The sequence below is a fragment of the Dipodascopsis tothii genome, assembly GCF_038497935.1.
Source record: "Dipodascopsis tothii strain CBS 759.85 unplaced genomic scaffold V1510scaffold_22, whole genome shotgun sequence".
NCBI classification, from domain to species: Eukaryota; Fungi; Ascomycota; class Lipomycetes; order Lipomycetales; family Lipomycetaceae; genus Neoaidaea; species Neoaidaea tothii.
This window is the reverse complement of record NW_027118006.1, coordinates 143,762-166,620: the sequence shown is the minus strand read 5'-3', so window position 1 is coordinate 166,620 and position 22,859 is coordinate 143,762. Positions and strand designations below refer to the sequence as shown.

At 67.0% G+C, this 22,859-nt stretch overlaps 11 protein-coding genes and 1 non-coding gene across 12 annotated transcripts; 6 read left to right on the top strand and 6 right to left on the bottom strand.

The window, feature by feature from the left end:
- Positions 1-404: 404 nt before the first annotated feature.
- V1510DRAFT_419431 (uncharacterized protein) lies at positions 405-971 on the bottom strand. Its single transcript, XM_066934292.1, has 2 exons — positions 790-971; positions 405-757 (listed from the first exon to the last, which is right to left on the bottom strand). The coding sequence occupies exons 1-2, from the start codon at positions 875-877 to the stop codon at positions 591-593; spliced, it is 255 nt and encodes an 84-aa protein (XP_066788067.1). The 5' UTR covers positions 878-971; the 3' UTR covers positions 405-590.
- A 32-nt stretch (positions 972-1,003) lies between these two features.
- V1510DRAFT_431080 (BAR domain-containing protein) lies at positions 1,004-2,571 on the top strand. Its single transcript, XM_066935416.1, has 4 exons — positions 1,004-1,141; positions 1,187-1,219; positions 1,257-1,371; positions 1,404-2,571. The coding sequence occupies exons 1-4, from the start codon at positions 1,106-1,108 to the stop codon at positions 2,543-2,545; spliced, it is 1,326 nt and encodes a 441-aa protein (XP_066788066.1). The 5' UTR covers positions 1,004-1,105; the 3' UTR covers positions 2,546-2,571.
- A 1,484-nt stretch (positions 2,572-4,055) lies between these two features.
- Positions 4,056-7,117, top strand: V1510DRAFT_407681 (uncharacterized protein; the record flags this gene model as incomplete). Its single annotated transcript, XM_066932420.1, has 2 exons — positions 4,056-4,431; positions 4,464-7,117. 2 exons carry the CDS (start codon positions 4,056-4,058, stop codon positions 7,115-7,117), a joined length of 3,030 nt encoding a protein of 1,009 aa, XP_066788065.1.
- A 409-nt stretch (positions 7,118-7,526) lies between these two features.
- Positions 7,527-7,598, bottom strand: V1510DRAFT_t183. The gene has a single exon. It is a non-coding gene; the product is annotated as a tRNA-His (tRNA).
- Positions 7,599-7,609: 11 nt separating this feature from the next.
- On the bottom strand, positions 7,610-8,367 carry V1510DRAFT_183487 (CoA-binding protein). Its single transcript, XM_066930429.1, has 2 exons — positions 7,913-8,367; positions 7,610-7,882 (listed from the first exon to the last, which is right to left on the bottom strand). The coding sequence occupies exons 1-2, from the start codon at positions 8,245-8,247 to the stop codon at positions 7,765-7,767; spliced, it is 453 nt and encodes a 150-aa protein (XP_066788064.1). The 5' UTR covers positions 8,248-8,367; the 3' UTR covers positions 7,610-7,764.
- V1510DRAFT_419422 (glutathione S-transferase) lies at positions 8,199-9,452 on the top strand. The gene has a single exon (XM_066934291.1). The coding sequence runs from the start codon at positions 8,380-8,382 to the stop codon at positions 9,361-9,363; it is 984 nt and encodes a 327-aa protein (XP_066788063.1). The 5' UTR covers positions 8,199-8,379; the 3' UTR covers positions 9,364-9,452.
- An 852-nt stretch (positions 9,453-10,304) lies between these two features.
- V1510DRAFT_419419 (kinase-like domain-containing protein) lies at positions 10,305-12,506 on the top strand. The gene has a single exon (XM_066934290.1). It carries the CDS (start codon positions 10,590-10,592, stop codon positions 12,018-12,020), a length of 1,431 nt encoding a protein of 476 aa, XP_066788062.1. The 5' UTR covers positions 10,305-10,589; the 3' UTR covers positions 12,021-12,506.
- On the bottom strand, positions 12,323-12,771 carry V1510DRAFT_403976 (Rhodanese-like domain-containing protein; the record flags this gene model as incomplete). Its single annotated transcript, XM_066932200.1, has 2 exons — positions 12,323-12,616; positions 12,649-12,771. 2 exons carry the CDS (start codon positions 12,769-12,771, stop codon positions 12,323-12,325), a joined length of 417 nt encoding a protein of 138 aa, XP_066788061.1.
- A 1,257-nt stretch (positions 12,772-14,028) lies between these two features.
- V1510DRAFT_419414 (uncharacterized protein) lies at positions 14,029-16,680 on the top strand (the record flags this gene model as incomplete). Its single annotated transcript, XM_066934289.1, has 1 exon — positions 14,029-16,680. A coding segment is annotated over exon 1 (2,308 nt), but the record flags the coding sequence as incomplete, so codon positions are not given.
- A 153-nt stretch (positions 16,681-16,833) lies between these two features.
- On the top strand, positions 16,834-17,890 carry V1510DRAFT_419413 (uncharacterized protein). The gene is made up of 3 exons (XM_066934288.1): positions 16,834-17,082; positions 17,493-17,620; positions 17,654-17,890. The coding sequence occupies exons 1-3, from the start codon at positions 17,032-17,034 to the stop codon at positions 17,688-17,690; spliced, it is 216 nt and encodes a 71-aa protein (XP_066788059.1). The 5' UTR covers positions 16,834-17,031; the 3' UTR covers positions 17,691-17,890.
- On the bottom strand, positions 17,778-18,768 carry V1510DRAFT_419410 (uncharacterized protein). Its single transcript, XM_066934287.1, has 4 exons — positions 18,641-18,768; positions 18,242-18,404; positions 18,070-18,210; positions 17,778-18,038 (listed from the first exon to the last, which is right to left on the bottom strand). The coding sequence occupies exons 2-4, from the start codon at positions 18,402-18,404 to the stop codon at positions 17,914-17,916; spliced, it is 429 nt and encodes a 142-aa protein (XP_066788058.1). The 5' UTR covers positions 18,641-18,768; the 3' UTR covers positions 17,778-17,913.
- A 460-nt stretch (positions 18,769-19,228) lies between these two features.
- On the bottom strand, positions 19,229-21,571 carry V1510DRAFT_445724 (major facilitator superfamily domain-containing protein). The gene is made up of 2 exons (XM_066935712.1): positions 21,025-21,571; positions 19,229-20,992 (listed from the first exon to the last, which is right to left on the bottom strand). The coding sequence occupies exons 1-2, from the start codon at positions 21,315-21,317 to the stop codon at positions 19,615-19,617; spliced, it is 1,671 nt and encodes a 556-aa protein (XP_066788057.1). The 5' UTR covers positions 21,318-21,571; the 3' UTR covers positions 19,229-19,614.
- Between the last annotated feature and the right edge of the window lie 1,288 nt (positions 21,572-22,859).

Genomic DNA, 22,859 nt, shown 5'->3' with positions numbered 1-22,859 from the left:
CTTAAGGCTTGGCAACAGCCGCGCGCGGTGACGTGCACCCTACTGCCGGTTTCTACTGCTGGGCACGTCTGTTCGTACGACATTGACCTCATGTCGCGCCACAGCCGAGTGATGGTCGTGCGAACGGCGCGGACGTATCCTCACGTGACGTCAGGGGCACAAATTTGCCATCGTCGGTGGCGGCATGGCGGCTGCGGCCGCTACTGCGGCAATTTGCCAAGTGGATCCGTGGCTACATGGGGGTCGCAGTCGTCGCATGACGGCGCTCACCCTCGACGTATAGACAGATGACCTCAGAGACGCGTCAGCCGGGGCAGCGTCGGCTAAGACATCCACGCCACTGCAGTGCTTCCAGCCGTGCGGGCGGTGCTGGGCACGCGCCAATATGACACACGTGACTTGCACACGTGACAAACAATGTATTGCAAAATCCAGCCGTACATGGGACGCCACAGCGCTAGCCGGCCAAGCCGGACGGGTGGGCGCCGTGTGGCCGCGTCAGCGGCGTGGCGGTGCATCGGATGAGCCGCACGAGCCGCACCGGCCGTGCCCAACGCTGGCACAGGCGCGGGGCCAGCGCCCGCCGCGGGCTAGGCCTCCGATCCCGCCGAGCGCGCCGCCGCAGCCGCCGGCAGATCGCGCAGGCGGACGTCGCGCAATTCCCGCGGCAGGCGGTGGGCGCGCAGCTCGATGCGCTCGCGCAGCGCGCGCGCGGCAGCGGTGTAGGTACGGCGCAGGTGATCCTTGCGCTCGGCCACTAGGGTCAGCGGGACCGCGCGCCTCACTCACTCTCGGCCTCGAGCGCGGCCAGCGCGGCGGCCTGGTCGTCGGAGGGAGCCATAACAGAGAGGAACGCAGCGCGCGGACACAAAAGCATGCGCGGTTGCCAGGGCAACGCGTGTGATTCGGCGATAGCGACAAGCCGGGTAAGCGCTATCTCGTCACCGCGTGGCTTGGCTCCCGGGTAACGGCGCCATCTCCCGGAGCTCAGCCAGATATAACAGGCCGGCAGATCTCTCAACGGCACCAGACGCTCCGCGCGAACGGCGACAGCATCCCGACCAACAACGACGCACAGCAGCCGCTAGGCGCATAGTTAGACAAGATGTCCTGGAAAGGAATCCAGAAGTCGGTTGCGAGAGTGAGTAAGGCTCACGAGGCCCCGCCCGGCCAGTGCTGACGACAGGCACCGCAAAACATGCGGCAAAAGCTGAATATCGTAAGTTGCCAGGCGCCGGCGGCCATCTGACAACCAGGGCCAGCACACCAAAGACGCGGTCTTCATCGACGCCGAGCGGCGGTTCAAGGAGCTCGAGCAGGAGACCAAGAAGCTGCACGACGAGTCGCGCAAGTACTTCGAGTCGATCAATTGTAAGCCGGCACAGAGACCCAACTGACGACAGCGATGTTGACCCACCAAATCGAGTTCTCGAAGGCGATCGAGGAAATCTATAAGCCCATCTCAGGCCGCCTGTCTGACCCGGACTCGTCCAAGCCCGAGGGCAACCCCGAGGGCATCGCGGCGTGCGAGCAGTACCGTGACATCGTCTCGGACCTGCAGACCACGCTCCAGCCCGAGCTGGAGATGTTGGACACACGCATCATCCGGCCGGCGGACGACCTACTGGACATCATGAAGATCATCCAGAAGCTGCTGGTCAAGCGTGGTCACAAGCAGCTCGACCTTGACCGTTACAACATGTCGGTCAAGAAGCTGCAGGACAAGCGGGACCGCACGATGAAGGAGGAGAAGCAGTTGTACACGGCCGAGAACAACCTAGAGGTCGCAACGCAGGAGTACAACTACTACAACGACATGCTCAAGGCCGAGCTGCCCCAGCTCTTCACGCTCGAGACCGAGTTCATCAAGCCGCTGTTCCAGAGCTTCTACTACATGCAGCTCAACATCTTCTACACGCTGTACGAGCGCATGGAGGGCACCAAGATCCCGTACTTTGACCTGACGTCCGACATCGAGACCGCGTTCAACGCCAAGCGCGGCAACGTGCAGGAGCGGGCTGAGGAGATCCCGCTGACCCGCTTCAACGCGTCGCGCCGCGTGAAGCGCTTCAACGAGCCCAAGGGCCGCGTGCCGTCCAAGACCTACACGCCTGGCGGGGCGGCGGCGCCGCCGCCGTACTCGGGCTCGCCGGTGTCGTCGACGTACGGTGGCTACCAGGGCCAAGAGTACGGCTCGCCATCGTACTCGCCGGCGCCGTCGACGTACGCGCCGTCGCCAACGGGCTACGCGCCGACGGCGGGCTCGCCGGTCTATGGGCAGCAGCCGGCCGCGGTGGGCTACGCCGCGCCGGCCGCGCCAGCGCAGCAGTACGCCTACCAGCCGGCCGCGCCGGCCGCGCCTGTGGCCGAGACAGTGATTGCCCAGTTTGACTACGCAGCGCAGGCCGAGGGCGACCTGTCGTTCCGCGCGGGCGACCGCATCGAGATCATCCAGCGCACGGCCGATCCAAACGGCTGGTGGACGGGCGCGCTGAATGGCGTGACGGGCGTGTTCCCGGGCAACTACGTCTCGCTGGAGAGCTAGAGAATGCAGTGCAGTGTTTGTTCGTATCACGTGTGGGATGTCATCGCCTGTCAGTGCGTGTTCCCGCTGCCAGGCGATGGCGTTTACCCGGACGGTTTCTGCCGCACACCGTGCGGCTCGTAGTCTGCGCCCCGCTGCGGCGCAGCTGCAGGCACTGCCCGCGCGCAAGCTCTGAGTCATTGTGGGCCGCGGCACCGCCACAGGCGCGTGTCCGTGGCGCGTGGTGTGGCTGGGCACGTGCGCGGCTTGTTGCGCGGCTTGTCCTGCGGCTTGTTCTGCGGCCAGCGGTGCCCGCTTGCTGCGGCTCGCAGGACCGCGCCACACGTCGTGGAACATTCGAGACGGCGTGCGGGAAGCGCCCGCCAGCGACTCCTGCCCCCAGCCCGCTGCACGCCCGCCGCCGCCTCGCGCCTGCCGCCGCCGTCGTGAGGGCTCGGCCCGGCCTGCCTGGCATGTCGGCGCGCCGAGCGTGTCCAGCCCGCGGCCGATCTGGTGCTTGCGGTGACGCCAGCGGCCATCGTATGTCCAACTAGCGTTCGCTAGCGGCCGCACCAGCAGATCGCCCACTCGTCGCCAGCTCTTGCAGCCGGCGGCCGCAGCACCCGGGCGCCAGCCAATCCCCGCCCCGCGGCGCCAGCTGCGGCCGTGCAGTGGTCCTACGCGCGGTGCAGCGCGGACGAGCCGGCAGCCGCTTAGCAGACCGGCCGGACTGTGCAGGCCGCTAGCACGTCTGACGTAGCGTCTCAGCCACAGGCCGCCGCCACGGGTGTGTGCCGCCGCCAGGCACGTCGCGGCCTCTCTCGACGGCCCCGGGGGGCGCCCACTGCCGTTTGCAGCCCGCGCCATCAAAGCGCAAGGAAGCTGACGCGCTCTGTGCGTCCAAACGCGCCGCCTCCTGGCTATAGCCATGCTCTTGGCTATGCTCAGGCCGGCCATTCGGTCCCCGCTAGCCTCTACCGGCTAGGCACGCACCCTAATGCTCGGCGGCTGCCGGTCGCAGACTTTTCCACCGCGCTGGACCTGAACACACTCGGCCTGCATCTCATCTTACTTTAAGCCTCCTGCCTGATCCAGCCACGCTTGCCTGCTTTCTGTCCGTTGTGCGTATTTTTTGGGAACTCTCGTTTTACTTTAGGTTTTTCCTCTTTTCGCGTTTATCTGCATTATCATCGCCAAATTTCCTTCCTTCTTCTTTAAATTAGTGGATCTTATTGGGAAGGGCTGCAGGCCCACGACAAATTGGAAGCACAGGCGGCGACAAGTACACCCTCCACGGATCCGAGCTGATTTTTGCTGCAGCGCCGGCAGCACTGCCAGGGAATGAACTACACAAAGCGCAAGAACCAATAAAGACGAGACCGCGCTCTGCGCCTACATTACACCGACGAGACGCCTTGATTGATCCAGGGCTGGCATCATCCGCAGAGCGCGCAACCACCCCAAGCGCTGACGCCAGAACCTCGCAACAACCAGCGGTCGACGGTGGAGCCGGCACGAGGCCGCACTCGACATGAGCTTCTGGCGGCAACTCAAGGCCTGGCCTGCGCGCGGCGACGGGCCGGCCGAGCCCGGCCTGTCGCCCGGATCGGACCATCTCTCGACGCACACCCGCGACGGCGGCAGCAACCTCTCGCTTGACTCGTACCGGCGGCGGGAACGCAGCGTGCGCGACGGCCGCGGCCGCGCCGGCAGCGTCAGCACCGTCAGCGAGCGCGACTACGAGCTACTCCAGCAGTCGGACGGCTACATCTTCGGCGTGCCACTCGAGGAGTCGCTGGCGTACGCGTCCGCGACCGTGTGGCGCAAGCGCTCGAACGGCGACCGCGTCGTCTACGGGCCGCTGCCCACGCTGGTCGCCCTCTGCGGCATCTACCTGCAGGAGAACGGTAAGTGGCGGCCCGGCACGGCTAACAGGCAGCCCAGAGCGTCGAGGGCATTTTCCGGCTGAGCGGCTCTGTGCGCCGCATCCGCGAGCTGCAGCAGATCTTCGCGACGCCGCCCCAGTTCGGCGACGGCATCGACTGGACCAACTACACCGTGCACGACGCGTCCAACGTCCTGCGCCGGTATCTCAACAAGCTGCCCGAGCCCATCATCCCGCTCGAGGACTACGCCGACTTCCGCGCGCCTTTCACGGGCCCGACACTGCCCAAAAAGCGCGAGATCATCAACACCCTGCAGCGGCTGATCTGGACCATGCCCGTGCCGCGCAAGCAGCTGCTGATCTACCTGCTCGACCTGCTCGACATGTTTGCGCACAACTCGAGGCGCAACCTGATGCCCGTGGCCAATCTGGCGGCGATCTTCCAGCCGTGCATGCTCACGCACCCGGACCACGCCCTGTCGCCGGAGGAGTACCGCGTTTCGCAGGACTGCGTGGCCTTCCTGATCGAGTACCGGTCGCACTTCAACTTGGAGCCGGCGGCGACGTCGCGGGCGAGCTCGCTGAACCTGTTCCATCTCATGGACGGCCGCCGCAAGTCCCAGTCGTCGGCGTCGTCGATCGCGTCGGCCATGGCGCTAGGCGTGCCGTCGACGTCGTCCACGACGGCCTCGGGCGCCGCCACGCCGGCCGACCCGGTTGCCCAGGGCACCGCGTCCAACCGGTCGTCGATCGTCATCGACCAGACCGAGGACCGGTCGCCGGCGGCGACCAGCCGTCGCTACCTGAGCGGCCTGCGCCGCAACCGGTCGTCGATGAAGGCCAACACAAGCAACGGCGCCGTCGTGAACCAGTCGTCCGGCGGCGGTACCACGACCAACGTCAAGAACAAGGTCCAGCTCATGCGCAGTCAGACAGTGCCGACAAAGCGCTCTTTTGCATCGCACGTCCCGGCCGACTCGGCCCGGCGTGCGCCCGGCGGACGGGTCGCGGTCGACGAGCTGCCACTGCAGCCGCCAGCCGAGGGCGAGGGCATCCAGCGCAGCGCGTTTGGATCGACGTCGTCGGCGCCGATAGGCGGCCGGCGGCCAAGCAACATGTCCGAGGTCGTTGTGACCGACGACCGCACGCTCGACCGCACCGACGACCCGGACGACGACGCGCGCTCGTTTGAAGAGGGCCTCGAGATTCTGGTGACCCGCAAGCGCTCGGACGCGGCCGCGGCCGCCGCCGCCGCCCTGTCGGCGTCGGCAATGGCGCGCACGCCATCGAGCGTGAGCCGCACCCAATCGGCGCCGAAGCGTCGGCGGTCCAGCAAGTCGGCCTCGCCGGCCGCTGTCGCGGTTACGCGGTCAGCTTCCGGCGCGCGCGTGTCGCGGGCGAGCTCGCAGACTAAGCCGGAGCGACCGCTCGAGGCCGCCACGCCCGACACGACCTGCCCGGTCCTCGAGCAGATGCCCGAGCAGGACCCTGGCGAGCGGACTATCACCGAGCATGCCATGCCGGTGGTCTTGCCGCCGGCAACCGGCCCTGTGGCAGCGACCGGCCCGGTCTCTGAGACCACACAGCCTGCGCCTACCCAGCCAGAGGTCTACGAGACTACCACCACACGGACTTTCGCGGCTCCTACGGACGCCGCCGAGCCGGCCCAGCCCGCGCTCCCCCAGGCGGTCCCGGCAGACCGCACGACAGAAACAGAGGAGACGAGTTTCGGAGGCGAGGAGAAATCCTTTGTGTCCGAAGCCACTCAGGACACTTCTATGACGACGATCGTCGATGAACAACACTTTGAACAAAGACAGTTTGTGGACGGCACCGGTGCGCAGCATACGATCTCTGTCCTGACGACCGAGACGCAGCAGCTTGTCGTGCCGCGGCAGGTGCGGCCACGCGGTGAGCCGCGCAAGCGGCCGTCGATTGCGCGTGCGTCGTCGCCGCAGCCGTCGGCGTCGGCGCCGACGCTGGCCAGCTCGCTGTCGCCCGAGACGGCGATGCCGACCGCTGACCGAGTCCCGGCGCGCAAGTCCATGGACGCGGTCGGGCTGCTGGAGCGGCCGTCGGAAGGCGGCTCGGGCAGCATCGTCCGGCGGCTGTCTGGCCGGCGCGGGATCGCCAACCTATTTACGCGGTCAGCGACCCGGATTGACCGGCAGAGCTCGCCGGGGACGCTGGCCGTCGAGCCGCTCAGGCCCGAGCTGGAGCGGCCGCGACAGGGCCCCAACAAGCTGCGCAAGAAGCCGCCGTCCAGGGCGGCCACGCGGCCGACGCCTGCGGCCGCGCTCGACGCCGCGCGGATCTCGATGGGCGCCAGCGGCCCGCCGCGGCCAGCCCCACAACGGCGGTCGATGTCGACCGGCCCACCGGCCAAGATGACGACGATGTCGCCTTGGCGGCGAGCGTACCAGTCGCCGGCCGGATCTGGCGCCGGCAGTGGGCTGGTCCCAGCAGGAACGCGCACTAGTGGCTCGTTTGCGCCGCCGCCTACCGTGCCCGAGACCGGGCCAATTCCGGTGCAGGAGCTGCCGGCACCAGTGCCCGCCGTGCCAGAACTGCAAGCCACGGAGCCAGCAAACCGGGCGCCGCTGCCGCCAGTGTCCTCGGTACCTATAGAGTCTACGGAGGCATCGCGCAAGGGACAGCGACGGCTATGGGGCCTGCTAGGCCGCAAACGAACAAAGGCCGCGCGCTGATGTATTTTTATTCTTGGGACGGCGCAAGATCTGATCTTAATAGCTAATTTTGTGGGTATGTTCTGTGTGTATCACTATATCTGTGCATTGGACTTAATTTTTATTCTCCGCTAGACTGCAGCCGTAGATCAAGTAGCTGGCGTCGTCAGCCGGTGTGGACCTGCCCAAGCGGGTGAACGCGTCAACCTGGCGGTCGGGTCGAGCTAGAACTCTATAGGCAGGCTTACTGGGCGTGGAACGGGTGATTGGATCGAATAGACTCGCGGACGGGCCAGGTCAAACCTACGGTGCTGCAGTGCGGACGCGTCACTGCCGCTAGCAGCTGAGTCAGTGGGTGTCACACGTCTAATCACGAGGGGCTGCGCCACAGCGGGGAAAAAAAAAAGGAGCCGACGAAGGCTCAGAATTTTGCCGTTGCCAAGAATCGAACTTAGGTCTGCTCGGCCACAACGAGCTGTACTAACCACTATACTACAACGGCTTGAATTCGTTGAATGTACAATGGTCTTTGCTCGTTATAAGCTACGGCAGATCACGTGTGTCGGGCGACCGGATGGCCGCGTCTCTGGCGGCCTCCGGGTGCCATATAGTGCCATGAGCAATGCAATTAGCGATTTACAGACAGGGCGTCGCGGCGCGGCCGCTCGCTACAGACTGGATCCGGCCTGTGCCAGCGAGGCGTCGCCGTCAACCAGCACGCACCAACCGTCGGCAATGACCGTCGGCACCACCTCCTGGGCCATCTTGAGCGTAACAGCGTCGTAGCTGCGTCAGCGGCGTCGTCGCCGTACGTACCTGCCCGGCTGGAACCACACGGCCTGGACGGCGGAGCCAAACTGGGCGATCTGGGCGATCAGCGCGGCCGTGATCTTGGGCGGCGTGATCACGCTGACCGAGATGGCCGTGGTGCCGCTGTCGGCCTCAGACGCGGCAGCCACGGCGTCCGCAAAGCTCGCCACGGTCGGCTGGCCGAGCACTTCTGTCTGTGAGGGGTTGACGCCGGTCACGGGCAGTCGCGCGTTCAGATACCACTGGAAGACCTTGTTGCCGAACTTGGACGGGTCTGCGGACGCGCCGACAACGACAAACCGCTTGGATGCGAAGAACTTGAGCTGCTGGGCGGCGGACATGTCGTGTGGTGGTTTCGGAAGCGCGGCGATGGAGATCTTGAGGATCTTTGGGAGTTCGATTTGGATTAATAACGATTACTAACCGAAACTCGCACTTTAAAGCGGCCGCGAGCGAACTTCGATCGGCACACAATGGCCAAAGACCACCCCGACGACACCTCAGCCAAGGGCCCTGGCGTCGACGCCGACCAGCGCTCGTCCCAGGCGGACGCGGACGGCGCGTTCCGCCGGCAGGCGGCGTCGTTTCGCAGCGCGATCTCGAGCGAGCCCGGCAGCGCATACCCGCCCGAGAAGGGCCGGTACGTGCTGTACGTGTCGGCAATCTGCCCGTGGGCGCACCGCGCACTGATCGTGCGCCAGCTGCTCGGCCTGGAAGAGTACCTGGACGTCGTGTGGCTGCATTGGCATCTCGGGCCCCAGGGCTGGTACTTCAAAGACATGGACAACTCGACGGCCGCGGACCCGCGGTACGGGTTCAAGTACCTGCGCGAGCTGTACTTCCTGGCGGACCCGGGCTACGACAAGCGATTCACGGTGCCGGTGGTGTGGGACACCAAAACGCAGACAATTGTCAACAACGAATCGAGCGAGATCCTGCGGATGTTCAACACGGCCTTTGACGGCGTGGCGCCGGCGGCCGCCGCGCTGGACCTGTACCCGCCGGAGCTGCGGGCCGAGATCGACGAGCTCAACGAGTGGGTGTACAACACGGTCAACAATGGCGTGTACAAGACCGGGTTTGCGACCAAGCAAGACGTGTACCAGACCAACGTGGACGCGCTGTTTGCGTCGCTGGACCGGCTCGAGACGCTGCTGGCCGGGCGCGACTTCCTGGTCGGCCCCGGCCGCGGCGTGCTGACCGAGGCGGACGTGCGGCTGTGGGTGACCGTGATCCGGTTCGACATCGCGTACTACACGCTCTTCCGGTGCAACATCCGCATGATCCGGCACGACTACCCCAACCTGCACCGGTGGATGCGGGCGCTGTACTACGACTACCCCGCGTTTGGCGAGACGACGTTCCCGGAGCAGATCAAGCAGGGCTACGCGAACGTGCGCGAGAACGCGATCGTGCCGGCCGGGCCGCTGCCGGCAGTGCTGCCGCGGGACGCGTAGCCCTAGCCCCGAGCCGCGGCGGCTGCGGCGCCCCGCATGCCGGGTAACGGTGCCTGTGTCAGATGTCCCAATGCAGTCTAGTCCCAGAACCTCTGCGCCTCCTGCAGCGTGCATGAAGCTGATCACCGTAACCCGCTTGGCGCGCGCCAGACCGTGTTCGGCTAGACCCATGCGCCAGGGCTCAGCGCGAGTCCCACGTTGCCCGACGTGCGCGCCGCCCGGGCCGCGTCACAGCCGCAGGCGCGGCCGGCTGACCGGAGGCGGCGCGTATCTCCGTGCGGCTCGCGCTGGGGCCGGCGCGGTCGCCACCGGGCACAGCCGCTTCTGCGGCGCGCGGGCGATGACGTAAGCATGCGGTATGCATTATGTAATATGTGTCGGCGTCTTAGCTAAGCCGCCGCCAGACCCTTTTCCACTCCCTGCGCTTCCTTTTCTTTCTTCCTACCACACACGGAGATTGGGCGCCCAGCACTGCACAGACGGGCGACACGCACTGCGCCCAGAGACTCGCGCGCAGACGATCATCCACGGCCGGAGGCCAGACGAACGCGGCGGGCATTGGATTGGCGGACGAAGCCGCGCCGGTGATAGGCGGCAGTCGGATTGACACACAAGGCCCCAGACGGCCTTGCGAGCGAACGATCGAGGCGGGCACGCAGCCGTTCGGCAGCGCGCATCGCGGGAGACCGACTAGCGGCCGCAGGAGGGCCGCGGCGGTGTGAGGCGCGCCGAGAGCGCGCGAGAGCGGCGCGGAGCGCGGAGGACACGGCGCAGGACCGCTGATCCGGCACAGCCATGTCGTGGAAACTGACCAAGAGTACGTATGGGCGGCGGCAGCGCTGACGGCAGAACTGAAAGAGACGCACCTGTCGTCGGCCCTGGGCGGGTCGTCGTCGCGGTCGTCGTCGACGTCGACGCTGACGCCGGGAACGTATCCGGCGGCGGCGCCGGCCAAGAGCACGGGACACAAGACGTCGGGCGAGCGGGCGGCGGCGGCGCCGAGCGCCGGCGCGCGCGCGGCGCCGGCGACGTCGTTCTCGCCGTCGCACAAGTCGTCGCCGTCGATCACGTCGACGATCAAGCCGGGCCTGCTGACGGTGTCGATTGTGGAGGCGGTGGGGCTGTCGCTGCCGCCGTCGTACACGCACGCGTCGTCGCAGCCGGTGTCGGCGACGGCGCTGCTGAGCTCGCTGCCGAGCCACCAGCAGCGGCGGTTCCTGCCGTACATGGTGCTCGAGTTCGACAAGACGCAGGTGATCCTCGACAGCAAGTCGGGCACGATCGAGAACGCCAAGTGGGACGAGACGGCCAACTTCGACGTGTCGCGCGACGAGACGCTGACGCTGTCGCTGTACGTGCGCAACGTGAACGGGTTCCTGACGCCGGCCGCGGCGGGCTCGGCGCCGTCGGGCACGGCCGCGCCGGCGTCGGCCGGCGCGGGCGCGCGCTCGGGCGCGGTCGCGGCCGCGTACGAGCCGCGCAAGCACCAGGACATCTTCCTGGGCTCGTGCAAGGTCGTGCCCGAGTGGGACACGCGCAAGAGCGTCGACGACTGGGTCGCGCTCTCGTGGGGCTCGGGCAAGGTGCACATCAAGGTGCAGTTCCGGCAGAACCAGAACGTGCCGCTGACGATCGAGTCGTTTGAGCTGCTCAAGGTCGTCGGCAAGGGCTCGTTCGGCAAGGTCATGCAGGTGCGCAAGAAGGACACATCGCGGATCTACGCGCTCAAGACGATCCGCAAGGCGCACATCGTGTGGCGGTCCGAGGTCAACCACACGCTCGCCGAACGCACCGTGCTCGCCCAGATCGACAACCCGTTCATCGTGCCGCTCAAGTTCAGCTTCCAGTCGCCCGAGAAGCTCTACCTCGTGCTCGCGTTCGTCAACGGCGGCGAGCTCTTCCACCACCTCCAGCGCGAGGGCAAGTTCGACCTGAACCGGTCCCGGTTCTACACGGCCGAGCTGCTGTGCGCGCTCGAGTGCCTCCACGGCTTCAACGTCATCTACCGCGACCTCAAGCCCGAGAACATCCTGCTGGACTACACCGGCCACATCGCGCTCTGCGACTTTGGCCTCTGCAAGCTCAACATGGCCGAGGAGGACAAGACCAACACGTTCTGCGGCACGCCCGAGTACCTCGCGCCCGAGCTCCTGCTCGGCCAGGGCTACACCAAGTCCGTCGACTGGTGGACGCTCGGCGTGCTGCTCTACGAGATGCTCACGGGCCTGCCGCCGTTCTACGACGACAACACGAACGAGATGTACCGCAAGATCCTGCAGGACCCGCTGCGGTTCCCCGAGGACATGGACCGCGACGCCCAGTCGCTGCTCGTCGGTCTGCTCGACCGCAACCCCAAGAAGCGGCTGGGCGCGAACGGCCCGGCCGAGATCAAGAGCCACCGGTTCTTCCGCGAGATCGACTGGAAGAAGCTCATGGGCAAGAAGTACCCGGCCCCGTTCAAGCCCTCGGTCGCGAGCGCGACCGACACCTCCAACTTCGACAAGGAGTTCACGTCCGAGGTCCCGACCGACTCGGTCGTCGACGACTACCTGTCCGAGTCGGTCCAGCGCCAGTTTGGCGGCTGGACCTACAACGACTCGCGTCTGGCGACCACCGTCGGCCGCGAGGAAGCCGGCCCGGGCAGCGTCATCGGCTGAGCGCCCGCGCCGCCCAATTTTGTCATCTCTGCCGTTCTGCTTTTATTTTTGGGCGCATTTCTCCTGATGTTTTGAATGTTCACTCGTCTTGCGACCCGCGCGCCGCAGCCGCCGCCGGGAGCGAAATATGCTTACGTTGTCAGTGTACATACTGGTTCTGCAATAAAATTTTGAAAGAACACGAGGCGGGGCCGAGACGCGGCTGCGGCGCAGCGCCGGCGCGGCCGGCCTGCAGCCGCACGTGCGCGTCGGCCGAGACAGTCCCGGCCGATGACGTCCGGCCGACGACATCCGGCCGGGCGCTACCAGATCCGCGCGTCGTAGTCCTCGGTCACGGTCGGATCCGGGCCATACGTCTGCTGCCACTCGGTGAAGCCGCCGCGGAGGACGTAGATCTCCTGGTCCGCGTCGGCGCCGGTCGTGGCCACGGCCATGTCGTGGTAGCGCGTGTACGCGGCCGCCGCGGCCGGCCCGCGCTGCTGCGAGAGCGCGCAGTGGAAGACGACGCGGCGGGTGTTCTTGAGCGACTGGTGCAGCGACGGCAGATGCGCGCTGAAGCGCGACGACGGCACGTTGCGCGCGGTCATGATGTGGCCCTGGCGTCAGTGCTGCGGCGGGCGCCACGTACCCCCACAAAGTCGCTGTCGCGGACGTCGATGATCGCCAGCGGCGCGGCCGGGCCGGCCGGCGCCGCGAGGGCCTCCAGCAGCCAGCTGTGGAGCGTGTGCTTGTCGATGATCCGGAGGGACATCTGCGGTCAGCGAGGCGGCGCGACGGCGTACGGGTAGCGGCGCGCCCGATCTGCGGGCGGAACGGTGTCTGGGTCGTGATGCGCCGGCGGCGGTGAGTCTGCGGGTGCGGGCGGAGACAATAGGGGCGCGGGAGGTGGTTCCTGGGCCGGGTAAGTCACGCGCTGCGTCATCGTGCGGCCGGCGCGGGCGCGGCGCGCCGGCGCGGCGGAACGCGCTGCACGCGCGCGCCGGGGTGGGCGGATGCGGCAGCGCGGAGCTGCGGCTGGACAGGGGCGCGGTCCAGCGCGCCGGGCGGCCCGGTGCGCTGGGTGCCCCAACGCCGTGGGCCGAACACGCTAGCCGGCGGGCGGCGGCTCTGTGGCTGCGGCGTGGCGGCGTGGCGCGGCCGGCCGGCCCGGGCGTCGGCCCACACGCCGCCGGCGCCGCCAGCGTACGCGCAGCCGCAGCGTGTGGCGGTGGCGGCGCGGCCGCTGCTGACAACGCACCGGCCGTTGCGCTGTGCGTGCGCTGTGCGCGCGCCGGCCTGCGCGCGCGCGCGCCGCTGCCGGCCGACGCGTCCCGGTCCCCGCCGAGCGCTACCGGCGCGGCGGCCCAGCGTGGCATGATTACAGATTTAGCCACCGCCCAGACGCCGACGCCCCGCCCTCACGCACGGTAACGTCAGTGCGCGTCGCGCGCGCGCATCCGGCTAGCGCGTTCAGCCGCCAGCCACACATCGTCGCGCCTGACAGCGCACTGTGACCAGCCGGCTGGCGCCATGCGCGCCGGCAGCGCGCCCGCAGCGGCTCGCGCCCATCCAGCCCCTGGCGCGCCCACGCATGCAGCCGTGCCACCGTCGCGGTAAAGCGCAGCGTACCGGACACCCGACATGCAGCAGTAGTGTCTGCCTTTAGCTGCTCAGGTGCTCTCCACTCAGTCGCATCGCCGTCCACACTGAACACGAAAATAGGGAAAATCTCTTCACGGCCGTCAACGGGCTCGTTTCTTTTATAGCCACGGTCCCCACAGCGTCCCGGCATCAGCCCAGGCCCCTGCAGTCTGCTCGACACGCCCATGCCGCCGCCAGAATAGCGCGTCCGTCTCGCAACCGAGGGCAGTCGACTTGTCCGCCCGCATTTGCCCGCCGCCTCCTCCAGATGGAATTCAAACACGCCGCGGACGACCGGCGCGCGCGCAGCGATTCGCGCGCGGCCCGCGCCCGTGCCGGCAGCCGGGCCGCCGGCAGCCACAGCCGCAACCGCAGCATGACCGGCCCGGCCGCGTTTGCCGGCGGCCGTGACACGAGCGCCGACCGTGACGCGGCCGCCCGACCGCAAACGCACCGCGGCGCGGGCAGTCCCGTTTGCGACGGCCCGCCCACCGACGACGAGGCCACGGACGTGGACTCGGATCAGGAGCCCGCGGGCGCGACGCACGGCGACTACGACCGCATTCTCGCGCTCCTCAAGCAACACGCCCCCCCGCTCGACACGGCCATGGTTCCGTCCGCGCTGGCCGACGAGCCCGTGCACTCGGCCGGGCTGTACTCGCAGCAGTCGCTGAGCCAGCTGACGCACGACACGACGCGCAGCCAGCGCACGCCCAAGGGCAACATGCCGCCGCCGGTGCACATTCCGCACGGCATAGCCGTGCGCGACTCGTCGCCGTCGCCGCTGCCGGTGGACGCCTCGGTGCTGCTGGCGCGGGGCGCGCACAAAGCGCAGCGCGCGCAGGCGGCGCAGCACGCCCGTGCGCCGCTGCCGAGTGTGCTGGCGAGCCCGCCACCGGTGTATGCGGGTTACGCGGCCGTGGACCAGCACGCCGAGCTGGGGACGCACTCGGGCGTGATCCCGCAGTACGCTACGCCGCCGCGCGTGCGGTCAGACCGCCCGGCCCTGCAGCCGGCGCCACACAGCCATCTGGTGGCAATGCAGCGCGAGCTGGCGCGGCTCAAGCTGGGCCAGCGCGACAGCGACAGCGTCGCTGCACGTGATGTCAGCAGCCTGCGCGAGCTCGCCCGCGAGGCCGCGCACGTGCAGGTGCATGCCGCGCCCGGCCTGCCCCCCGAGCGCCGCGACAGCCTCGGCCCGCAGCCGCACGCCCCGCGCATCGAGCCGCCGGCGCGGCCGCGCGCGCTCAGCGGCTCGCCGGAGCACGTCGCCTCGGCGTCGCCCTCGGCCTCGGTTTTCTCGACGGTCTCGTCCGAGTCGTCGTTCTCGTCGATCTGCTCGTGCTGTTTCTCGGCCTCGATCTCGTCGTGTCTGCTGCCGGACCCGAACGCGCTCACGGCCGCGTTTGCGCCGGCGGCCCAGAGCTCGAGCGACGACGGCGCGACCGTCGGCGACGACAGCCCGCGCTACTCGTCCGAGCAGGACGACCCGTACACGCACGCGCCGCGGTACCTCGACCTGTGGGCCGCGTGCGTGACGACGGCCGAGTACACGCAGCTGTTCCCGCCGGTCGTGGGCGACGCGCCCGCGCGCAAGCACCGCAGCCCGCTGCGCACGTCCATGATCGAGCCCGACGTCGTCGCCGACGGCTGGGTGACCGAGTCGCAGGCCCGCGAGCTGGCCACCGCGTCCAAGCACATGAGCTTCCACACGCTCAGCGCGTCCACCGGGAGCGACCTGGCGCGGCCCGAGGCCCTGTTCATCACCGCGCTCAACAGCCACGGCACGCTGTTCTCGGTCGACGCGTCCGCGCGGCTCGAGGACGGCCTCCGGCTGTTCATCGGCCGCTTCAAAAACGCCGGCGACCACGTCGAGGGCGTCTTCAAGCGCTACTCGCTCCGCGGCCGCGCCGTCTGCCGGTTCCGGCCGAGCAAGACCACCGGCGGCCACGGCTCGGCGCTGGCGGCCGGCAAGAACATTCTCAAGCACTCGCCCAAGGCCGACGACGTCCGCATGGACTTCTCCAACTACTCGCGGCTCGTGTTCAGCACCAGCGTCCGCCACGGCCTGCGCCACCGCTCCAAGCGCTACAACTTCGAGTACTGGAACACAAAGTACGTCTGGCGGCCGGCCACCGCGCGGCACGAGCGCGACCACAGCCGCGGCCACGGCCGGTCCGACAGCCGCTCGCCGTTGTCGCCTCGGATGCCGCGCTCGCCGTTCTCGATCATGTCGCTGTCGTCGACGACGTCGTTCCCCAAATCGCCGGCGCCGGCAGGCCGCGCGACGCACCACATGTCGCACGGCATGCTCACGCCGTCGTCGCCGTCGCTCGGCTCGAACCCGTACGCCGACGGCGCCCAGGACTACTTCTCCACCGAACACTACCCCGTCTCGCCGCCGCTGGAGCACCAGCCGCTGCACTACAACCTGCACGACTCGTCCACGAACGAGGTCATGGCGACGCTGGTCTTCTCGGCCACCGAGCTCCCCCACCGGCGCGACAGCGCCACGCCGGCCTCGTTTGGCGCCCCGCCGCTTGCGCGCTGGGAGCTCAAGCTGACGTCGGCGCTGCTGGCGCGCTCGACCACGGCGCCGGCCACGGCCGAGGGCGCGCCTTCGCCGCGCACCGTGTCCAACGACCTGGCCGAGGTCGTCGCCTCCTCGGCCGTCCTGCTCCTGCACAAAGAAATCGCGGTCCCGGCCGCTCGCGACGATGTGGCCGGTCCACGCATCACGAGCTCGATGCCGGTCGGAACGGCGGCCGATACCCCAGAAAAGCCCCCCGAGCGTCGATTCGCGCGCTCGTTCAGTCTGCCGTCGATCGGGCCGCCTAAGCCGCACGCCCGCCGACTGAAGATCACGGTCGAGCCGCTGCGATGGAAAGACGTCAAAACGGGAATGGGCAAGCTAATCTAACGACCCGTATACCTGCATTCATGACCTTTTTTCCGGCGTCATGGTAATCTCTGCTTAATATTCTGCATTGTACTTTCGTGTTGATGGAGCCCGGGGTAATGACAAAATCTGTTTTCTAGACGTGTGCGCCGCGCGCCGTGCGACGCCGTAGTGGCCGAGCCGCAGTGCGTGCGGCGCGGCCGGGACCGTTGATGGAGTTACCCGGCGACTGCGCGCCGCCGGAACACGTCATATCCGCCGCGCTGTCCGCGCACTTGCAACCTCAACCCTCGGCGCGAGCGGCACTTCTATCAAGCAGCGGGGCGCTGCCACCAATCAGCACGCCCGGCCACGAAAATCTTCAGGCTGCCGGCGACTGCGACGGTTACCGCCTAAAAAAAGGGCTAGAATCCCAGCAAAACTCCTCTTGCTTCCCTTCCTACATCCTTTTTTCGACACCACATCGAAGAATCCAACTCATCTGCATACACAATGGCCGGAGCTTCTTACATCGTTTTCGGACGTACCGTCTTCCCCCACCAGGTATGTTAAATGGACGGAGAGGGAGGCTGGGCGGCGGGCGCGAAGTACCGGCCGGAATCAGCGGACCGGCTGTACCGAGACGAGACGAGCGAATTGGGCCGACCGCGACGAGGGGCGACACGGGCAGGGAGCGCTGTGTGGCGGGGCGGCTGCCGGGCGGCGACGGGGACGGCTGTTGGCGGCACGAGCGGCCGCCGGCGCCGGCGCTCGACCGCAGCAGGCGCCGACGGCCGTCCAGTCCGCTCTCCCGATGCCGTGCACACGCCGGCAGCCAATTCGTGCGTGCCGTCGTGCTGCTCTCAAACCGACCACACGGGACCAGACCCCAGCCCAGTCGACCGACGCGACCGGCCCGACCCAGCCTTCCCCCGCCTCGTCTCCGCTACACCACTTCAGTGCTGACTCTCCAGCTGGCCATCGCCACCCTTGGATCGGCTCTCGGCCTGACCCTCCTCGCCACCGCCGGCGGCAAGAAGGAGTCCAAGCCCACCGCCCCCCCGATCGTCGCCGAGACCGCCGAGGAGAAGGACTTCATCTCGTAAGTACGCGCCCCAGCACGCGCTGACCCCAGTGACTGGCTCAAGAAGCTCGAGGAGGAGAAGAAGTAAACACCTAACGGCCTACTCTGACTCACTCAAGATGTCGAAAAGCCTGGCTTGGATCTGCGCTCGAGCGCATTGTATTTAATAATAGACTTTTCCATCATAAGACAGCAACGGTCAATGCAGTATTTATTACTACTGAAGCGAATTGTACATCAGATCCGGACACAACAAGTTACATGGAAACAAAAATCAAAAGACGTTACGCGTAAGACGGAGCCGGCGGCTCTTAGTTGGCAAGAATGAGACGCACAAAGTCGTTGTAGTCGACGTCGCCGTCCTTGGTCACGTTGATGCCTCTGATCAGCTCGTCGACCTCCTCGTCCGAGAGCTTCTCGCCGAGCGAGGTGAGCACTGTGGTCAGCAATGGCCGGCCGTCACATACCGTATCGCAGCTCGCCGACGCCAATGTAGCCGGTCATGTCCTTGTCGAAGACCTGGAAGCCGCGGACGTAGTCCTCGGGCTCGCCGGCGGCCTTGAAGCCGTCCGGGCGGTTGAGCACGCTCAGGAAGGTGTCAAAGTCGACTGTGGTCAGCAAGGCCACCAAACAACGTACAGTCCTCGCCAACCTGGCTCTCGAGCTCGTCGATCTCGGCCAGCGTGGGGTTCTGGCCGCACGCCCGCAGCAGGTCGCCCAGCGAGCTCAGGGCAATCTTGCCGTTGCCACGCTTGTCGAAGATCGCAAACGCGTTCTTGATGTTCTTGAGGTTGGCAGACATCTGGTCGTCAGCACGAAGACTAGAGCAGGGCCGCGGGGCCGACCCCGGCCTGGCCGGTAGCCGCGGCCCACGGCCAGACAGACGGCAGCCGACTGTCGGACTGGCTGGCGACGCAGCAGGGCCGGCTTTGCGTCCCATAATCCGGCAACAGCCGCCCTACAGTTGCCACAACAGCGCACTGCCAGCCGTCTGGTGGGCGCCAAGGCGCCCCACGCCCGGTCCAGGGTCCAACCTACCTCTAAATAGTCGTTGGTTATGATCTACTGAAGTATTGATCGGGATATCGTCGATTAGAGGTGACAAGTCGCGAGAACGAAGTGTTTATTTTGGCTCTGCCGTCGCTTATTTACCGTATTCCAAGGGGGCGGCGTGCGCAACGTAAGCAGAACGCACACCCTATTTTTGTTGATTCAGGTCTACAGAATGGGAAAGAGATAAACACATTCCAACGAAATCTGTAGCAAAACAACACTAGGTTAGCGGCCAGAATGAGGCCGATCGGCGGTCGGTATGTACAGACACGCCGGTGTTCGGTGGCCAAGCATTGAACAGGGCGTGGTGCAATTGTGCGCGACCGGCTGTCAGCAGGCGGCGCTGCAAGGGCAGCGCTGTTCGATCTGGTTCGATCTTGCCGCAGCCGACACACGACCGCACGCTGAGCAGCGGCCTGCTGGACGTCTAGGACCGACTTGCGACAGGCGCGGCCACCGCAGGACTCTGTAGGAGCGCCGTTGCCGTTCAGGCACAGACTGCCGTGTCCGCGGCCGATGCGCCCAGAACGCTGTGCCCGGTTTTGCAGGCGGGCGGCGCGTTGCCCGGGCAACGGTGGCGGCTGTTGCCGCGGCAACTGTTGCCATGGCGACGCGCTGCGTTCGGACCGCCGGACGGTTGTCCTGGCAACGGCGACTACCGGTCCTGCGTCACGCTCTCTTGGCAAGACACGCCATTGTGGCCTCACGAGCCGCCATGACGTGCGATGGCTGCAAGCAGACGCCTCCCCGCACCTACAGACCACTATAATCTGGCGCCCCGGTCGACCAACGACCCGGTCGAACAATCGACAACTCGCTGTGGGCCGCCGGCCGTCTCAAACTCATTCAAATGCAATCAGCTTCATTTATTTATCCCATGCCCCAGACAATACACCATTTAAAACACCAAAAAATACACCCGACAACGTTATTATGCAAAAGGGAGGCGCACGCGCCGACTATATACTCTCATAGCTGATCGTGGGCTCGAGCAGCGGGTCCGGGTTCTTCTCGAATCCAGAAAGAAGCGACGAAGTCTCGTCCTCGTTGGTGTTATCCTTGCGGTTGCCGTGTGTGCCGGCCTTGAGGAACACTGACAGCACAAAGCTGATGGCAGTGCACGTCGCCGCGAACCAGAACGCGCCGCGGTAGCCCACCATGAGCTTGTAGAGACTGCCAACATCGGCATTCATAGTGTAGTTTTCGTGCGTGAGAATAGTCTCCACCACGGTCGACGCCGTGGAAATACCCACGGCAGCGCCGATGTAGAGCACCGTGTAAAGAATGCCGGCCGCGGACGACTGGGCGTACGGCGGCACGGCCGAGAGCGTGAACATGATGGCCACGTTGTAAGAGAAGTCGGCGCCGAAGACCGAGATCACGATCGCCGGGAACGAGTACGCCCAGTACGTGATGTGCATCGGTCGCACGGCCCAGAGCACGGCCGAGAGCGTCAGCAGCAGCTGGGCGCCCATCATCAGCAGACGGCCCGGGATGCGGTGCAGCGTCAGCGAGATGATGCAGATGCTGCACAGCGACGCAACCATCTGCGGCACAAAGTAGATGGTCGTCAGGATCGGCGACACGCCCTCGATGTTCTCGAAGAAGAAGGCTTGGTAGTAGTGCAGGATGCCCGTGAACGAGATCCACGAGAAGAGCATGATGGCCATGCACACGGCAAAGCCGGGGTACTTCCACACGCTCAGGTCCATCAGCGGGTACTGCACGCGGCGCTGCCAGAGCAGGAACACAACGACGACCGCCGCGGCCGCCACCAGCGTCGAGATCACGTACGGCGTGGCCCAGCCGCGGGTCGCCGAGCCGGCCTGGGTCAGGCCAAACACCAGCAGGATGACGCCGACGATGCTCAGGCCGGCGCCGACAAAGTCCAGCTTGTTGATGAAGTACCGCGTCGACGACACGGCCACCAGCCGGTCGATGTCCTGGCGGGCGTCCGAGTTGTGGATGATGCTGCCGGGCACGACAAACCAGACGAGACCGGCCAGGATCGTGTAGAGCGCGCTCTGGACGTAGAACATGGTCTGCCAGTTGGCGTACTGGATCGACAGGCCGCCGATAAGCAGGCCCGAAATCTGGCCAAACGGCGCGCCCGCGTTGAAGATGGCCATCACCCGGTTCTTGCGCTTGCCGGGCCGGTACGTGGCGCCCATGATGCCCACCGCCGCCGCCGGGCACGCCGCCGTCGCGAAGCCCTGCAGGCCCCGGGTCACGTCGAAGAAGATGTGGGTCGGCGCAAAGGCCGAGATGAGCGCCCACAGCGCGTACCACAGGTACGCCGCGAACACGAGCCGCTTGCGGCCACACAGGTCGGCCACCCTGGCGTCAGTCCCGTCGACCGCGACACTTACTTGGCAAAGAACAGGATGGACGCGCCCGCCACCAGCGAGAACGAGCTCAACGTCCAGCTCAGGTCGCCGCCGTTGATTCCAAAGTACTCGCCCAGCGTCGGCACCGCAATCTGCATCGCGCCCTGGGCCATGGCGTTCATCGCCGTCGACAGCGCCAGGATGACGGCCGTCGCGATCTCGTGGGTCGTCGATTTGAACACCTCCGGCCGCTCCTCGGAGACCTCATTGTAGGCCCCCGGCCGCGAGTCTACCGACGAGACCTCGTCTACCTTCTCGTCTATCGGGACCTTCATGTGGGGGATACGGCGTCGAAATTTGCGCGACGGCGTCGCTGCGCAAATTATATACGGCGTGATGATAGCGGCCGCGATAATAGAGGGCGGGTCGTCGCCCTGCGCTGCTGACTATCTCCAGCGGAGACTGTGCGCGAGGGCCACGGCTAGCGTGGCCGGCTAGACCGTCTGGCACGCACGCAATGTCACTGCATCATTCGCCCGCTTAGGCTGGAAACCGCCTAGGGCCATCGCACCCGCCGCACCGTCCGCCCTAGCCTGCGGCAGCTTCCACGCCGGGGGGGGGCCCTAGGGCTCCTAACCGCCGACGTGCATGCCGGGGCGCGGTCGCCACGCCACAGCCGGCCGCGCGAGCCTGAACGGGCCGCGTTGGCCGTTCCTTGAGTTGCCCTGTTGGGCCGGATGCCGCTTAGGTGCGTCGGCCAGTCCAGATAGCTGTACTATTAGGTAATTGCTAGGACGCCCGCGCACGAACGTCAGCGTGGCCCCGGCGAGGTCGGGCGAGGTCTATGGCAGGGCACACGTAGGCGTACGCGGCGGGCACGGCCAGACCGGGGCCTCGCTGGGCCCACGTTCCCCGGACGGCCGGGGTGCCCTCGCACGGCAGCCACCCCGCCGGCCGCGCGCCTGCTATCGCCGCCACCGCACTAGACGGCGGCCGGGCGCGGAGCAGACGATAGGCCGCAGGCCGCAGCACCGGCCGGCAGGCCCGAGCTATCGGCGAAGACGGTCGGAGAAGAGGGGCTGTGGCTGCGTGGCTGCGGGTGCTATCGGGTGGCAGTGGTGGCGCGTGCCGCCGGAAGGCGCTCGTTTGGGCGCGTCGAGCCACGCGCGCGCCGCGCACTGCCACGCTGCCGCGGCGGAACTGGCTGGCAGATAAGACCGGAGCCACGCACGAGCCACTAGCGCCGCCGCGCGCCGCGCCCCAGCCACCGCGCCGCGGCCCGCACCCAGCCGGCGCACCCCAGCCACCGCACTCGAGCCGGACCCGGGCGGCTCGCGGGCACGCCGGGCCGGCGGGCGCGCACCGGAGCGGTCTGACGGCGGTAGGCGGCCGCGCGCGGCCATCCCGCGGCAGGATCAGGCGTCTGCGGGCGTGCAGGCCGCCGCGATCCTGTGCGTTGCAGCGTGACTGCTTTCTATCAAACACTGCACGCGCCCTCTGGCACGCGCCGTACAGTCAGCCGCTGCGCATGAAGGCCTAGCGCACTTGCGGCGTTTCGGCGCTCAGTGTGACTCGAGTCGGCGACACGCTGCATGTTTGCGCGGGCCGTATGTAGCCGGCCGCCGCTGACGCTGCTCGGCCGGTCACAGTGGACCTGTTGCCGCGGAATGCGGTCAGCAAGCTGGCGGGGCTGCCATTGGCCGGCTATCTGAAACCGTTACACAAGCACCGCGCAGCCAGCCAGCTCGCTGCCGCCGGCCGCCTCACCCCGTCGTTATCGCGCCTGCGCCCGCGGCGGCCCCTGCCCCCACTGTCGTCACCGCGCCACGTACGGGCGTCCCGGCCGTTGCACAAACGCGCAGCGTTCGGCATTGCGG

Coding starts and splice junctions, on each gene's coding strand:
- V1510DRAFT_419422 (XM_066934291.1), top strand. CDS start 8,380: ATGGCCAAAGACCACCCCGACGACACCTCAGCCAAGGGCCCTGGCGTC.
- V1510DRAFT_419413 (XM_066934288.1), top strand. CDS start 17,032: ATGGCCGGAGCTTCTTACATCGTTTTCGGACGTACCGTCTTCCCCCAC. Junction 17,083..17,492: donor GTACCGTCTTCCCCCACCAG/GTATGTTAAATG, acceptor CTGACTCTCCAG/CTGGCCATCGCCACCCTTGG. Junction 17,621..17,653: donor GAGGAGAAGGACTTCATCTC/GTAAGTACGCGC, acceptor CGCTGACCCCAG/TGACTGGCTCAAGAAGCTCG.
- V1510DRAFT_183487 (XM_066930429.1), bottom strand. CDS start 8,247: ATGTCCGCCGCCCAGCAGCTCAAGTTCTTCGCATCCAAGCGGTTTGTC. Junction 7,883..7,912: donor GTGTGGTTCCAGCCGGGCAG/GTACGTACGGCG, acceptor CCGCTGACGCAG/CTACGACGCTGTTACGCTCA.
- V1510DRAFT_419410 (XM_066934287.1), bottom strand. CDS start 18,404: ATGTCTGCCAACCTCAAGAACATCAAGAACGCGTTTGCGATCTTCGAC. Junction 18,211..18,241: donor GAGCCAGGTTGGCGAGGACT/GTACGTTGTTTG, acceptor TGCTGACCACAG/TCGACTTTGACACCTTCCTG. Junction 18,039..18,069: donor CGTCGGCGAGCTGCGATACG/GTATGTGACGGC, acceptor TGCTGACCACAG/TGCTCACCTCGCTCGGCGAG.
- V1510DRAFT_445724 (XM_066935712.1), bottom strand. CDS start 21,317: ATGAAGGTCCCGATAGACGAGAAGGTAGACGAGGTCTCGTCGGTAGAC. Junction 20,993..21,024: donor TCCATCCTGTTCTTTGCCAA/GTAAGTGTCGCG, acceptor GACTGACGCCAG/GGTGGCCGACCTGTGTGGCC.
- V1510DRAFT_419419 (XM_066934290.1), top strand. CDS start 10,590: ATGGTGCTCGAGTTCGACAAGACGCAGGTGATCCTCGACAGCAAGTCG.
- V1510DRAFT_419431 (XM_066934292.1), bottom strand. CDS start 877: ATGCTTTTGTGTCCGCGCGCTGCGTTCCTCTCTGTTATGGCTCCCTCC. Junction 758..789: donor GGCCGCGCTCGAGGCCGAGA/GTGAGTGAGGCG, acceptor CGCTGACCCTAG/TGGCCGAGCGCAAGGATCAC.
- V1510DRAFT_431080 (XM_066935416.1), top strand. CDS start 1,106: ATGTCCTGGAAAGGAATCCAGAAGTCGGTTGCGAGA. Junction 1,142..1,186: donor TCCAGAAGTCGGTTGCGAGA/GTGAGTAAGGCT, acceptor TGCTGACGACAG/GCACCGCAAAACATGCGGCA. Junction 1,220..1,256: donor TGCGGCAAAAGCTGAATATC/GTAAGTTGCCAG, acceptor TCTGACAACCAG/GGCCAGCACACCAAAGACGC.